This window comes from Leuciscus leuciscus (assembly GCF_965113295.1).
Source record: "Leuciscus leuciscus genome assembly, chromosome: 7".
NCBI lineage: Eukaryota > Metazoa > Chordata > Actinopteri > Cypriniformes > Leuciscidae > Leuciscus > Leuciscus leuciscus.
In genome coordinates this window covers 21,435,058-21,452,267 of record NC_138731.1, presented here as the reverse complement: position 1 = coordinate 21,452,267, position 17,210 = coordinate 21,435,058, and the positions used below count along the sequence as shown (strand labels likewise).

The 17,210-nt window shown below is 35.1% G+C and overlaps 3 protein-coding genes across 3 annotated transcripts; all 3 read left to right on the top strand.

The window, feature by feature from the left end:
* The first annotated feature begins 2,114 nt into the window (after positions 1-2,114).
* On the top strand, positions 2,115-4,718 carry LOC309503214 (uncharacterized protein). Its single transcript, XM_082175905.1, has 4 exons — positions 2,115-2,265; positions 2,541-2,840; positions 3,382-3,497; positions 3,677-4,718. Exons 1-4 carry the CDS (start codon positions 2,172-2,174, stop codon positions 3,749-3,751), a joined length of 585 nt encoding a protein of 194 aa, XP_082032031.1. The 5' UTR covers positions 2,115-2,171; the 3' UTR covers positions 3,752-4,718.
* A 400-nt stretch (positions 4,719-5,118) lies between these two features.
* On the top strand, positions 5,119-7,564 carry cd28 (CD28 molecule). The gene is made up of 4 exons (XM_082175904.1): positions 5,119-5,276; positions 5,795-6,139; positions 6,912-7,060; positions 7,215-7,564. The coding sequence occupies exons 1-4, from the start codon at positions 5,225-5,227 to the stop codon at positions 7,290-7,292; spliced, it is 624 nt and encodes a 207-aa protein (XP_082032030.1). The 5' UTR covers positions 5,119-5,224; the 3' UTR covers positions 7,293-7,564.
* Positions 7,565-10,615: 3,051 nt separating this feature from the next.
* On the top strand, positions 10,616-15,233 carry LOC309502740 (uncharacterized protein). Its single transcript, XM_082175241.1, has 5 exons — positions 10,616-10,757; positions 12,085-12,402; positions 12,535-12,728; positions 14,426-14,473; positions 14,593-15,233. Exons 1-5 carry the CDS (start codon positions 10,703-10,705, stop codon positions 14,707-14,709), a joined length of 732 nt encoding a protein of 243 aa, XP_082031367.1. The 5' UTR covers positions 10,616-10,702; the 3' UTR covers positions 14,710-15,233.
* Positions 15,234-17,210: the final 1,977 nt, after the last annotated feature.

Sequence of the window (17,210 nt, the reverse complement as noted above, 5' to 3'; positions counted from 1 at the left end):
GAATGACCTACCCCTGACCCCGCCCCTAAACCTATCACTGGGGTTTAGACAAATCGAGTGAGGTCGTAAGAACTAGCCACCTTTTACTCACTTGTATGTGAGATAGCGTTGTCATATACACCTAGGATGGCTTGAGGGTGACTAAATTATGGGATAATTTTTATTTTTGAAAGACAAAAATTTGTATTGTTGATAATCAAAGCTTGATTTTACTTAGAAATACTGATTTGGTTAAACAATGAGTAATTATTTCCTACTTGGAGATTTTGTTTGGATATTACAAACATTACTGATCAGATTTTTTACATAGTATGTACATTATTTGAATCAGCTGATAGAGAATCAACACTGCAAACGTAGAGAACCGTTTGCTTGCTCGTAAATGCAGTCAACAGTAGCAGAATGTTACAGAATGCTGATGGTAAAATGTACATGTAACCACAAATGTAAAATGTAACCACAACACTGCAGGCGACACCTCTTCTTTCCTTTTGTTATCGTTCACTTCCTCTGAAATGCTGCACTGCAGACAGTGGATTTGTGTGTGAAAGGCGTCACTTGCAGAAGAGTGCCGAGAAGTTTCAATGCAAAAAAAGTGAAGAAAACAATTAATAAATCTCATTATGTAAAAACCCACAACCGTTAAAATGACTCACTTCATGAATAACCATTTCATCCTTTAAAGACTCTACACATGAAGGTTGAAAAATATCTATTCTGGGTTTATTGTATCAGTTAGTTTTCTTCTTTATCTCCCACAAATCTATGGCAGCCCATAGAACCGTTTGCGGGAAAAAGATGGCACAAACAAATCTTGAGTCTCAAATTCAACCCCTCTAACTCAACTCAAGCACCACCAACTGTCCAAATTTCCACTCATGTTTATAATAACTTTTGAACCGTAAGGGCTTTTCCTCTGATTCTTGGCTTAAGACAATTCAAATCGGCTATTTTTGCTGATAACTTTTGAACATTTTGGAGCGTCTTTTGATTCGGTGCAACGTACCAGTCGAATGGTATCCAATTTTTCCATGTCGACCATTTTGGGTGTCGGCCATTTTTTATTTAGTTGTTAAATGCTATATTTTATTAAAGCACTAGCATATTGTTACGAAACTTGGTATGTGACCGTGACTTGAAGGTAGCTACTCAAAACGTTTAGAGACAGCAGTCAAAATGTATAGTGAAATTACAAAAAAATGCTAATAGCTTTAAAATAACTTTACCTATTTTAATGAAACTGGCCATGATAGATTCCTCGAGTCATTGTCCGAGAACAATGATACCAATTATGTCATAGTCTGTCTGCCATTTGGAATTTTCTTTAAAAACCTACTTTTTCGAACTCCCCCTAGACCTAGACCGTTGATCTGATTTTCACCAAATTCCAATCAGATCATCTTCAGACCATGGCAGCAAAACGTTATTAAAAGTTTTTTGATTGGCCAAACCATTCTTGAATAACTCATCATTGTTGACATGATGCCGAACTCATTCTGCAGCTGTAACTCTGCAATATTTTGGCATATTGATACAAAACTTAGTGTGTCACTGTCACCTCACACTGACCACACCAAATCAATTTGGTGACAGCGCCACCTATTGGTCAAAAGTTATGAGCAATTAAATCACATTACAAAATATTGTATCTATGATTTTTCAACTATTTTGACTAAAATCATCTAAAAATGAAATTTTTAGATGATTTTAGTCAAAATAGTTGAAAAATTATACAATATTTTGTAATGTGATTTAATTGAGTCCATGCTTACAGAACTCATTTGGCCCCTTAATTGCTGGTTGCAGCTATGTTTTTCTTTGTTTCTTCTTTTATGCTGAAATATAAAGTGAAATATGTCTCAAATCATGGAAGTATTGCAAATTTTCACCTTATACTCACTGTTTTTTTTTATTACATTAAGAGCAAAAGAAGGTAACCATAAGTGAACTTAATTTTTCGCACAAAAAATAAATAAATAAATCTGTAAAAAATGTATGCAAAGATCAGCCATTTAAGAAGCCTGTCAAATGTTTGTCCTCGATAGTGTTGAATTGTGACGCAAGTAGGAAACAGCCCCCACCCCCTCAGCCCGTCTGACTCGTGCATCTGCCTGTAAAAGTTCTGAGGTCCTATTTCCCTGTTTTCACGTGCTCGGAGCAGCAGTGCAGAAATGCTTGAGCAGTGGATCATTGCAATGGCTGTTCTCCTTACCCTCTTCCATCCTGAACTTACTGAATCCTCCTCAAACTTCTGTCTCGTTAAAGGTTTGAGAATTTCTGTTGCTTCTTAATTCAGTTGTGCAAGTTGATTTACGTGGTGTGCAGAATGTATCCTTGTGGGTGAACTGAGTGAACTGAGCATCTCCAGAATATGAATCAAAAAGAGAGGTTTTATAGTGAAATTAATATTACAAAATAATACTTTGCATTAAAGAAACAAATCAACAGTGGAGGAACCCGACGACTCCACTCGCTGCGTACCACATCCTCAATATCTGTCTTTCAAAAATAAAATGTGCATATATGCTTTTACCTTTCAGACAAAAGACAAATAAAAAGAGTGGGTGAAAATACAACAGCATTTGTGTCCTGCCCTGAGCTTAAAGAGGATGAAACATTCATATCCATCAGTCTACACAAGGGAGATACAGAACTGCACTCAACAGAAAAGAGAAACAACACTCATCCATCATGGCAGCTGTTTCAGGTGTCCAAACGAAACTCCTCTTTCTCATATAAGATTCTAAGGGCCGAAGCCAATGACACAGGACCCTACAGCTGCAAAATCCAAACTGACACCAAACACATGGAATCTAAGACTATACTGCTCGTTATTAAAGGTAAAACAAGATGCAATTTAATTGACATTTATGCTTTGATTAGTGACAAAACTCAGCCGTCACTGGTCACGTCCCCTGCTTAAACCAACTTAATTTGATCTGCTGGTTTCCCACCCTGGACAGATCTTAAACCAGCGAAGACCAGCATTGCAGTCTTGCAGTCTTATCGCTCGATTAGTTCATGCAGATTATGGCATAATAATATATGAAGAGTTCAGATGCAAAAGCCTCTAAGTGCCATCTGAAATTTTCTTCTAGAATGATCATTTTTATCAAGCTTGTATATTTAAGTTCAGTAATTTCACTTAAATGACAATTAATAGGTCATTTGCATTGCCATTTAAGTGAAATTATTGAACTTAAATATACGAGCTTGATAAAAAATGATCATTCTAGAAGAAAATTTCAGATGGCACTTAGAGGCTTTTGCATCTGAACTCTTCATATACTGAAATATTATACTGAAACAATACTTTTACAGTAGAAAGTGTAAAGTACATAAATATATTTGGTTAATTCAATATTATTTATATGATTTCAGATGCTCAGCAGCCCACATCTTGTCCCACTGAGCATATGCCACTGCCACTTTATATTGGCTATGGGATCATCATGTTTTACAACCTGATCATCACAGTCTTCAGCTGTTACTTCGCAGTGAGTATCTATGTCATTCTGCAACCACAAGCTTACCTGCATATGCAGTTCTTTGCAGCAAGGACATGTCCTATATAAATCCATAACCAACGCTAAAGAGTTCACATTTGGAATCAAGATTTAAAAATTGCTTGATGCGCTAGCTCTATGAAATTGCTGATATGCTGTTTTTATTTCAGCGTAAACTGAAGACCACCGAGCCACCTGAGAACCCCTACATGAACACAAGACCAGGAGGATTCAGACGACGCTGATGAGCTCAGCATCCAGCAAATATCCCCAATGTAGCACTAGCAATATGACATCTTCCATTGACTGTTACATTTGTACCTCCAGTCAGCTGAGCAGTACTGCCAGTCAAACAAGACACAGTGTATTTAACAGATCTTGTTCTTGTATCTATTGCTGTATGTTCATATATGTATATATATTTACACTGAAACACTATGATACCCTGACTTTAATGGAAACCTGTGTTTCATTGTTGCAAACATCTTTCATTCTGGCATTTCTTCAGTGTGACTTGAGCAGGATTTGAATTCATTTAGAGAAACAATACAATCTTTTGCACAAGACAATAAATGAATTTTGTGTTGTGTTCGCAACTGCATTACAAGTATAGAAGTCTGTATCTACTTTATCTGTAATTACACTATTGCACTTACTATTAGAAATATGCAAACCTGCACTAGTGTCAATAGCAACATGTAATATTATATCAGTATAATATGTTAGTGACAGCAGAGACAGGAAATAACAGGAAAAAAGAAGAATTGGGTGGTGGGTGGCGGTAACCATTGTTCTGCAAAATGTCTTGTGAGATTCACATGCAGGATCTGTACCTTGTGTTTATGTTAACGATAACAATAACCTTTGTAGCCAATGCAAATCTTAGTTTCACAGAACAGCATGCACAGTGTGTGCACAATGAATGCATTATGTCAAATGCTTTCAATTGTAATATAAGTACAAAGTAGGTAAAACCCCTTAAAAATGTGAAACTTTGATACAATAATAAAATTCTGATTAAACGAAATAATATTTGATCATCCTTCCATTTTATGTCTTTAATGAACAACGCTCCAAAGAGACGTTATAAGTTGAATGTATTACATCAAATGCTTTAAATTGTAATGTACATAGTAGGTAAAACACCCCATAATTTTGACCCAACAGAATAAAATGAAACTTTGATACAATAATAAAAGGATTTCATCCTTCCATTATGTCTTTAATGAAAAGCGCTCCCAAGAGACATTATAAGTTTCCAACACTCCTTATAATATGATATGATGCAATAATAAGCAAGTGATCAGCAAATTCAGTATTCTGACCAGTTTATTGCACTAATTTTGAAAGTGCTGAATCTGCTTTCAAGTGTATTTCTGATTTTAATATTTTCCACAAATTCAGAGTCAAATAATCTCTTGACCACTTGGCTTTATGATAGGCTGAGAGTCAAACCACACCCTTAACCAAATTTTCCACTTCCACTGCTATTGTACTGTTTTTGCTCGAGTCTCATTCTGCTCGTTGAATTTTTTTTCCCCTTGATTACACATATTGTGCAAATTGGCTACATTACTTGCAAAATTTGAGCACTTTACGGGCATTTGCAGTCAGCTTGAGGTTTCCTGCCACGTTACTGATGTCACGAAGCTTTCCAGAACTCACTCAAGTATAAAGAGACAGGGGGGATACCTCCACAGTTATTATAACATGCCACAATGATTATCACACTTATTATAACCGTTATAACATATATCCCGCTGGGATTCGGTAAGTACCTGCTGGGCTTCAAATGTTTGTTGTTGTCTTTGCTTTTCAGGCACAGATAGTCTAGATAGTAACAGCTTTACCCCTGTGGGCAGTGTGACAAGACAGCTTGAATAGTAATAGTACATTTTATTAATACTTTTTAATATTATTATTTTTTTATTTTTTGGGGGATTTTATCTACTATCTTTTGTTATTTGACAGTTAAAATGTTGCTTTTTGCAAAATTGAAGTGAAGTGGGTCAAACTTTGGCCTATATTTACAACTTCCAACATGATCCGGATCCTCATGTTCAGCAAGAATTCCTGTTGGAATATAATTCAGTTAATTCTGATTAAAATCTTAATTCAGATTAAAATTCTAGACTGTTCTGTACTTAAAAAATGTAATGTTATTAAGTTCAATAATCACCTAAACGAAAAAGAAAAAAAAGAAAAAAAGAAAAAAGTAGCCTGAGTATATATATAGTGAGAAATTAGGCAACGTCTGAGGTTTCATTCATCTTTTGTTTTGTTTCCAGCTCTACGCGTGTCTCAGCCTTATCGTGTGGAAGGAAAAGAGGGAGAAGTCCCACTCCACTGCTCCTTTAGTATAAAGTTAAGGGCAGAGGAAATGCAGATATCTCTGTATAAAGGTTTACACGGCCAAGAGAAGATCTGCAGCAGTTTTGTCAACCTCTCTGAGCCCTACTTTACAACAGACGGCAGAGTTAACTGCAGAGGGAATATTAGCTCTGGAAGAGTGGATATGATCATCACTGGACTCCGAGGGGAAGACACAGACCTCTATCGCTGTGAGATCGAGATTCTCTTCCCACCTCCATATCTCAGAGGGGTTGGGAACGGCACCGTTGTTTACATACAAGGTTAGTGATAGTCTTGTTTTCAGTCTCTTGCATGTGGTTTTCTCACAGTTTCACCTTTTTTTGTACACATTTGTTGATGTAGAGGTATGCGTCTGTAACAATAAATCATTTTGAAATTTTATATTAATATCACCAAAAGCAATTATTGACGTTGCATTGAGAAACAATGCTTTTTAGAAGCCACTTAAGTGTTATACTTTTTTTCTTTTTTTTCCCAGTATGTTTCCAACATGCATTTTAATAGCAAAATGTATAATGTTCACAGACCCTTAGCCATTGTTCATTGTTAAAGCTCTAGAGGGAGCCAGAGAGTAGGCTATAAACGCGTGAAGAAGGAAATGTTGCGGTTACCTGAAGACACATGGGTGGAAATGGGGCCACCCCGCACATTCAAATTTACAGGGCTTTGTGCTCCACATTTTGATCTCACCCATGGAAACTTTGACTTTACGTGTGAATGATGTTTTTCTTTGAAAATGTAGATTTCTTTATGACGACAGGGTGCTAACGTAAGCTCCTAAAGATTAAAAGGACTGAAAAAAACAATCACCAAAGATGAAAAGGAAGCAGTTATATGCCACTGGCTTCCTGTTTTCAAAAAGTACAAGGCCTCATAAAAATTCCGATCTTTGTATAAAAGATTAAAATGAGAAAAAAAATGTATTCACACAGGCCTACATCCTGTAGGTTTTCAGTGTAGTGAAAGGGGTATGGGGTGGGGTAGGGTGCCATCCAGAGGGCAACTTCAGTAATCACTGATCTTCTTTTCTAGAAACCCCAAACTGTCCCACTGCATCCACCGTGAACCAGAGTCAAAGCCAGAGGCAGAGAGCCGAACTAGAAGCTGTTAAAAATGACGTGGGACCCCTTCCACTCCTATATGCCATTCTAATCATCACTTCCAGCAGCTTTATTCTACAGGTAAGAAATATGTATATGCTAATGATTTTCTTTAAAAAACTCCCCCTGCTGAAAAGATCAGCATGGCAGATCACCAGTAGGCTATATGCTGAGATTTAGAGTTTGAAACCAATGTGAATAGATGTCACTAAGATTTCACTCATTTCTAACACAGATGGTCATCTGCAAATGGAGGGCTTCTTCATCTATGGCACCTATGCTTTCACAAAAAGAGAGCTATATGAAATTCTAGCGGGGAAATCTCCCCGTTTGCATGTACTCACATGTAATATTATCACCTGCATGTACCAGCATGTCATTTTCTCCTGCATGTATTTACATGTAATATTTTTCTGCATGTATTGACATGTACTCACTGAGTTTTTTACAGTTGCATGTACTCACATGTATTCTCACCTGCATGTATTCACATGTATTTACATAACATTTGATCATTGTACTTTTTTGATTTGTTTTCTTTCAATATTATTAATTAAATAATAAATATATGTTTTAAAACAAAAATGATGTTTGATCAACTGTTTTTTTTTTTCAAATTGAAATAATGGGAATGAATAAAGAATTATTGTTTAACGTATTTCTAGATGGAGTCACAATTTGTTTTCTAGAAGAATACTTTGTGGTTATGATACTGTACACCTCATTAGTAAATGTGCATGGCTATTAAAAAAAAAAAAGTTAACAAACAAATAAATACTTTTAAGGAAAAAACAAGAAGAAACGCCTAAAATGAGCTGGTTGTATAAGTGTGCACACCCTTTTAATAAGGCATGTTACTCTGTTTGGAATTAACCAAACGCATTCAAACCCGTACTGAAAAAGCACTTATAATCCTCAAGTCACTATATGACATGACATGACATGAGTCTTATTCAAAAAGACTGGCTGCTGTATTAAAAGCAACATGTGCTTCAACCCAGTTTTAGTTTGGTGGTGTGTACATTTTGTGCAACCAGGTTAATGTAAGTCTTTTTGTTTTTCCTTATCTTGAATTTTGTGGGTTTCAATATCACATCAGAGGTCAGGAAACCTTGGATACTTGGTAATAGTAATAAGTAATGCAAAAATGGTAATGGCTTTTTTATAAGTACAAAACAAGTTGAACATTATGTCCGCCGTCAGTATCAGTCTTTAAGTCGCTAAAGCATGAAGAAAACATGTGACGATACCTGAGGTTCACAGAACTGTGACACGTTTGTGATGACAATCACATAAACAGGACATGAGTACTTGATAATTTGCTGTGCTTTTAGATTTTGATAGTGCTTCAACAGGATGTGGAACTGAAAATAGATTGATTTACCAAAAAAATACGTCTGAATCGTAAACAACCATCACCACAACTAGGACATTAACATGCTTAATGTATTTGACCTATTAGTAGTGGAGAAAATAAAACCTGTTGAAATCATCTATCCGTTTTCTGGCTGATGTAAAATCACCTTCACACACAATTAGCTGAACGTTTGATCTTGACATGTGAACAATATATGGGCCATTCTACAGAATGGGTGCAAACTGCTGTCCCACAACCAAAAACACATTTAAAAAGCATTTAAGTATTCAAATTTTAGATGGTTACAACGATCATTCTATCATCTATTGCATCCCACAATAATATTGAAAAGATCAGTAAGCTTAATATATATAAAATCATCATTTATTGGGTACTTTCAATTGGTAGGTGGCTGTCCCAAACCCAAACAAATTTTTTTCCGTTGTTGTTTTTAAAAATATCTTTTTGATTTCTTTTTGAAAGTGAAGTACCATTTTTTTTTAATTAAATATATATTTTATTTTTAAATCATGAAACATCATGTAAAAAAATGTGTTCCACATTTTCATGTCACTACCAAAACAGTGTGTGTTTTTGTGATACTGATTTTAACCACACCCCTAAATTTTTGATCAGGAAATATTATTGTGTGCCTCTCTCTCATAGCCTCTCTTTCATTATAGATAGGGACCATCATTTTTAAGGAAATGTGTTCAAAAGTCCGAAAATCTGTGTGTAAATTTAAGGAACGTGACTACCAAACACCTTTTTTTTCTGCAATTAAGCAAACTTTTTTGGGTGTTATTCCATAACATTTTGTTTTTATGCGTGTACAACTGTTCAGAACTGTGATAGGTAACCATGTGCTGGCTATCATCTTTGAATAGGCTCTAAAGTATCTTAAATTGTCACTACAGAAATGGTCACTAACAGAACATGTGGTGAAGTTTCGGTAGTGACAATGTTTTTTTGAGTGTTATTCGATAAAATTTTGTTTTTATGTGTGTACAACTGTTCAGAACTGTATTAGTTAACCATGTGCTGATTAGCATCTTTGAGCATCAAAAATATCAAAAATTGTCACTACCGAAACAGTCATGACCGAAACATGTCATCATTGTTTTGGTAGTGAAAAAAGGGAACATATAATCATTTATTTGGGGGAAATAAATAACATTTTAGTACAGTTATGCAAATCATTAGTATCTTAGTTTGAGTAGTGTTTTAGAATGAGAGTTAAAATTCTGTAATGTGATGTGGTCGCTACCAAAGCATTACTGTCACTACCGATAATGTGCCGTCACGACCAAAACATGGATGTTTTGTCTAAAATAAAGTATATTGTATTATCAACTAAGATGTTATTATTGTGTTTGGTTCAATGTATATTCAAACTAATGAATCCTTAACTTTGTTAACAGTATGATTAAATGAATGCCTTTTACAAAGAAAGATTGGATTCAAAATACAACAAATCTTATAAATTACACTTGAAATATTGTTAAAATTGTAATACCGGTAGTTATTGATTTACCTGTGAAAACTTTTTTTTAAATTTAAATAGCAAAAAATATTTACAAGGTAGATGTAAACAAAATATTAATCGGTCAATATAAGCCTTATTATTAAATTATTTATATTGTGTTTCGGTAGTGACAAATATGGGGAGAGGAAAAATATTCCAAAACTTTCTGAAAATACAATATGATAATTAACTGCACAATTACTTGAAATGTGTACCTTGGATATTATACAATTTGCATACAACATTTGTTGAAAAAGACAAACAAATTTCAAGATGTTTCCAACTCTTGACTTAGAACCAATTCTGTAGAATGGCCCATATACAGATATATGATATAGCCTATTACATATGAAACAAAAATTTCTAAGCATTTAATCAAAAAAATCAAAAAAATCAAAGCATTTTAAAAGTAAGTGGATCAAGATTACTTTGTTGCTCATTTAGTAGGATATGGGTTTTTCCACATGGTTGTGCATCAAACATTTTCCTTTCAACAACTTCATATTTCAAGAAAGCTGCCCACTCATTTCCTCACTCACAGACGTGTTTCTCGGCTGGGACACCTTAGGCAAGAGATAAAAACTCATTCGCACTTTTTACATAATATCCCACAATATGATTCTTTTCACAATAATGAATCTTCAATGTGTGTGTGTTAAATGTTGCTATCTTCCCTCATCACTTAATTAACTTCTTGCACTACCACAAGTGACAAATATGATGTTTGTGGGTGATATTGATCACCTCACCCACATACTTCCTGTTGTTTCTCACTCCAGTAAAAACAATCTGAAGAGCCTCGGCCACCATCACACTGTCATAACCGAAGAGGGACGTTAACATGCCTGACAGGTTTACTCTGCTCGCTCTCAGCTTTTCTCTGATCCTTCACAATGGTAAGAGGCTAACCTCTCTCATTACTACTGAAAGAAATACAGATAGTTTGGACCAGCTTAAAATTCCAAAATGCTTGGTTATGGTACATGTATTACATGGGCAATGCTGGTTTCTTTTTGACACAGTGGGTAAAGCATCACTAAAACCAGCATGAAAGTAGACTGGTAACCAGCAATAATTAAGTTTTAACTGGCCATTTTTTGGTAATTTAAGCTTGTCATATTAGTTTAATTCAACAGGTGTAACATGTATGTTCAGTTTCTGTTCAGTTTGTTTCTATTTGCCTGTGTTCTCTGCCATTAGTTCACTTGTTTGTTCCAATAGTTGCTGATTCCGTTCGCCTGTTGTTTGATTAGTATTCTCGTTACTCCCCATGTATTTAAAGGGATAGTTTACCCAAAAAATCATAATTTATTCACCCTCAAGTTGTTTCAAACCTGGATGAATTTCAATCTTCTGCTGAACACAAAATATGACATTTTGAAGAATATGGGAAAACAAGCAATTGATGGACCCCATTGACTTCCATAGTAGGCCCATCAACTGTTTGGTAACCTATATTTTTCTAAATATCTTCTTTTGTGTTCAGCAGAAGATTCAAATTCATACAGGTTTGAAACAACTTGAGGGTGAGTAAATTATGACAAATGTTCATTTTTTTGGGTGAACTATCCCTTTAAGTTCTTTGTCCTGTATCGTTTATGGAAGAATGTTGTGTTACTCCATGATTTCTTGTTTCTTTTGGATTCTCCATCGTTGTGTGATTTATGCAGCCACATTGCGTGACAACAGGAAAATATAGGTGTATTGAAATAAAATTTGCATTTACATTTATTAATTAGAATATGGTCCTGACTGCCAAAACCAGATTAAGCCAATGCTCTGGTTTCTGGAGATCTGAATAGGACAGCTGTCATTTGCCTATTCATTTCGAATCATGTAAAGACCTTATTCTAAATATCCACCATAGCTGAATATTCATTTATACCAGCACCTGTCCCAATGAAGCTAATTCTGGGTTATATTAGATTTGACATTTTTACAGGTTGTCACATTGTTGTGTGCAATTGAAATGACATGAATGAGAAATGATCGGAATCATAATAAATAGCAAGAGCGTTTTTAAGAAGAGAATAGCAGCAAAATAACGTGCGTGTAAATTGGTTATACGTGAATATTCCCAAAAGATGTGGAGCAATATTGATTTTAATTGAAAAATGATGTGCATAAACGGTCAACGTCAAACAGTTTTCTCAAAGTAATAAAGAAAATGTAAAATGTTTGAACTATGAATGAATGAATTAAATTTCTTCTTTTTTATTTCAGTTTGTAGTTGGGATGTGAGTGAACCTCTCAACCCAATGCTCAATGACGATGGCTCAGTCAGTGTCGCATGCATGTTTTATGGCGAAGAAAAGTTTGAAATGGAAGCCAAGCTGAAGATGAATGATAAAGTTGTTTGTGAGATTTACAAAATGGACCAAGAACAAAAACAGTGTAAATGGCAGAGCAATAACAACGGATTCACGTTCACCTTGATGAATCCTGTGGCCATACACAAAAATGAATTTTCCTGTGAGATAACCAGAATAAATCCATTACCAATCAAAAGTGTCTTAGGGCCGAAAACAAAGCTTTTCCGAGGTAAGTTCGCCCTATTTGAACAACACAGTTATCTATAAACCAGTTTTATAGCCTAGAAATGGTATATTTAACTGCATATAAAAATGTAGTTTAAATCTTGCATTTTTCACAAACAACGATTTTTATTTTAAGGTTGCAACACCCCTTGGGTTCCACCAAAAAGCAACTGTTCATGCTTTAACGAATCACATAACCAGGAACACGCAGTTGAAGACAAGCACTCACTTGAAGACATGTATACCTTGATAATCTGTGGTCTGGTCATAGCGGTGACGGTGCTCTGTCTCTACAGCTTTATCATCACTGCATTCTACATGAGATTGAGGGTAAACTTAGAGACTTTTTATTTTATGTTTGTACTTGTATTGTTGTATTAGTGTCTTTACTGAATATCTTGTTTCAGTGTCTGTATACATCTCTTGTTGCATTCATTTATATAATCTAGAAGGAGAGGCTGTGCTATATTGTGAATATACCACATGCTGTGTTCACACTATGTTTTAATTACGGTAATTTTGAGATGACAACACGTGACGTTTCACTCTAGGCACGTCTTCGGACTGGGATATATGCGTTTCACTAGCATCGCCTAAATGAATCTGCAGTGGGGATGTGGTACAAGTATGAGCTCTCAGACAATTCACAGCTTACAAATTAATTACAAGTTTTACAAGGACAAAGTTTTACTCTCAAATCTTGTCATTATGGTAATAATGACATGGCGTGAATGACTATCTTCACAATACAGCAAACCCACAAGAGCCAGTAACACTTTACAATAAGGTTTCATTTGTTAACATTTGTTAATGTATTAACTAACATGAACTAACCATGAGCAATACATTTAGGTTACACTTCATTTTAAGGTGTCTTTGTTACACTGTAATTGTACATTTAAGTAGTACTAAGTAATATTAATTAACTACATGTACTTACTATAGGTTTAGGATAAGGGTTTGGTTTGGTTTAGTTGCATGTAATTATGCATAACTTATAGTTATTACTATAGTAACTACATAAATAACACATATAGTAACATATGTAACACTAACACTAATAAAGTGTTACCTATGTTTGTTACTGTATTTGTTAACATTAATGTAATACAAAATGTTGAAAATAATATTAACAAAGATTAATAAATGCCATAGAAGGTCAGCTAATTATTAGTTCATGTTAACTAATGTAAAATAATTAAATCTTATTGTAAAGTGTTCCCCAAGAGCCTTACACTTTTAAAAATAAAGGTTCCTTATGGCATCGATGGTTCCATAAAGAACCTTTAACATCCACGGAACATTTCAATTCCAAAAAAAAGGTTCGTTATACACCTTATTTTTTACATAAGAGTGGGCGCGGCCATTTGCAAATATAATGTTTATCATCCGATTGAGTTATTTTTAGCTGTACAAAACAGCTCGTGATACTAATTGATATCGCAAATGTATTTATTACCATATTATTGTAATGTATCTTCACATAGCGCAATTAGTTTGACCATTTACTGCACTTTGTTATTCTTCTAGTCATTTAATATAGCGGCTAATGAATCGGAAGTCTCGCACATTCAAAGAAAACCCACATCGCAAAATAAGGTGTACAATGGAAAAGGGTCCATTAGATTTTTTTTTTTTTTTTCACACTAAGAATTTTTGTGTCACACTAACAATTTTGAGTGTACTGCATTAAGAAAATGATTACTATTTAAATGATTTAGGACACAAATTTAAGCTATATTATACTCTTTTTTTATTATTATTAAAGAAATGGCATCCTTTCACTAGAACATTGTTCCTGTTTCGCATCTTCTGCCCTCTTTTGCTATACCTGTGTCCTGTGTTTTTCTTTTGTCCTTTGTGTGCAGGCATCACTTTTGATTTAATAAAGCTGTCAAATTAGTATATTTTTAAAATCATTTTCAATTCTTTGAGATAAAAATGAATTAAATCCCCTGCAATGCAATACAGGTATACAATAATTCTAAGCTTAATACAACTGTGCTGTTTTTTGTCTTCCTCTCCAGGTTGCGAAGCCTGAGCCTTCTGACACTCTGACCTATGTGCCAATGCAGGTAAGGGCTTTCTTCTGCCATGCCAACACTGGATGTGCCAGTAATGCAATATGACTGTGATAGCTGTGGCTGTTTGGCGCAACAATACTTCAAATACAAATGATTTTACTATGTTTCAGAGGAATATAAAATGGCGTGATCCAGACGACACAGAATACGTGGACATGCGTGAAGTGCAGAAACGGGGAGGATCCCACAGAGATATGAACCACAACTCTCATATGATGACTGCCTGAACCCATTTCTAGTGGAATAAGTGTTTGTGCTCGCGCTTTAACTGCTCTGGATTGAATATAGTTAAGCTACACTAAACAATATCGTAGGATGAAACAATTGCCTTTATACCCAACAAAACAGACTTTTCTAAATGCCTGAATCTGCATATTGCTGCTGCGCCCCATTCAACCGCTCCCATTACACTGTCTTGTTCTCTGTTGCAGATGGTTTCATCTACTGGCTAGTAAAACCTCATGCTGAATTGTAGCTATGCCAAGCTAAAAGTATATGAAGTACTGTATAAAGTTTCTAGCTTGAGCATTTTTTTATTATTTTGATCCCATGGACCAATAATCAATGATATTATCTTTTTTGTTCAATACAAGAAAATGCTGAATTTTTCTTTTTTCCAAAAATCATAAACATTTTCAACCTGACTTGAGAAGAACATTTGTATATTATTTTGAAATATACAGAGATTATTTTGAACGATGAATTAAATTTGATGATTATTTGGTGATGTAAATAAAGAAAATTACAGCAAGATGAGAGCTTATAAATGTGTTATGTGTATCTAGATGTGCATGGCTTAGCTACATCTATTTAGGAAGGAAACGACTGCTGTGCCAATATTAACACGATGTCATACAAATTCTGTCAGGACCGCTATCGTCAAATACGATTGACAATTAGCATACAGTTAGGATTGGCGGTATGGTTCTGTTCTGGGCAAGAACTCCCTGCGCATGCAGACTAGCATGGATAAGAGCAGGGAGAGCAGAAAAAAAAAACTTAGGGTAAACAGAACAAAACCAACATGAATGTTTTGCAGATATCGTTAATTCAAGATTTTATGTACAACATAATTCGAGATTTTATTCTGATTCAAGGGGAATCAGAATGCCATCCTGACTGGACGAGAGGAGCTGGGGATGGAGGAGGGTAATTAGCTCCTGAGAAACGCGATAGCTGCTGATAATACTGAAGGTATATATGTATGGGCGTCGTATTCCTATAGGTAGACGTGTATCAGCTGAGAGTCAGCTGATGCGAGCTTGACGTGACCTGCCAGAACTGACGCTAGGCTTAATTTGTATTGTACTGGAAATAATTTGTGTTTACTCTTCAAATGACTAAATACAATTTGTTTCAAACTATAAATGGATAGTTCACCCAAAAATGAACATTTTGTCATCACTCACCCTCAAGTTGTTCAAAACCTGTATGAGTTTCTTTCTTCTGCAGAACACAAAAAATATATATTTTGAAGAATGTCGGTAATCAATGTCAATGTCGAAGTCAATGGCTACCGTCAACTGTCTGGTTACCAACAATATCTTCTTTTGTGTTTAACAGAAGAAACAAACTCATACAGGTTTGGAACAACTTAGGGTGAGTAAATGATGACAACATTTTCCTTTTTGGGTGAACTATCCCTTTAAAAGACAGAAATGTCTCTTGAACTAACAACTACCCACAAATAGACACATGCAAAGTCATAATTTGAGCATGTCTAGTCATAACAGATAGCATGCCTCTGAAAAGAAAAACAGCAACAAAAACAGATAGCATGCCTCTGAACATTCATGTTCCTCCTCATCATGACTTCCATACATACAGTCTTTTATGTAACAACAGATAAAGTCTGTATTGACTATTTCAAATTGAAGAATCTCGATGATGAACTAAATTTGGCAGTACCATCAAACATTTGACACTCTGGAACAAACTCAGAGTTACCCGTAAAAAAAACAAAAACATTTATGACTACGCTTTCGCATCTCACTCTGCATAGTTTCCACATCGTGCAGAAGCTGTAACCTATAGACCAAGCAAGTTTGTTGACACAAATTAACAATTTCATCAACCTCAAACCACATCCACTCTCTTCATGTAAACATGTATATCTTTCAATCTGCTCTTTCTATCCGTTTTTGAGGACTGAAGATGCATTAAATGAAAAATATAGCATCTTCTTTTATTTTAGCCTTCAATAATTCTCTTCCTAGAACAACAGTGTTACGAAGTGTTAAGTCACAACTATTTGTAAAGGAAGGGAAGTAATGTAAATGGTTTAAGTGATAACTTCAAAGTATATCAACTAATCCACATTTGAAATGGCTACGTCACACATGTTCCCACCCCACGGTCACAGCACGAAAATACTAAACATAATTTCGGGAAAATACTTTGTATTAAAAATCTTTATATTAACTGGCTTTCTATTAATGCAATACATTAAATGACAACCGTCTGTGCATCTCCTAAAACATTTTTTTAGTCTTACATTTCAAAATCAACTCAGTGCCGACTTATTTTTGTCAGTACTTTTTCGTGAATTGGAATGTGTGCAAAAGATTGTGAGTGGATACACTTGCTGAGCTGAATGAAGGAAGTGAAACAATATGGGCCTGTCTGAATACCCACTTGCGGTCTTGACCACTTGAGAGCTTGTGCACGCAACAGGAAGTAAGTGCGCAAAATTGTCCCAGATCTTTAAAAAATGCCAACGCTCATTTAC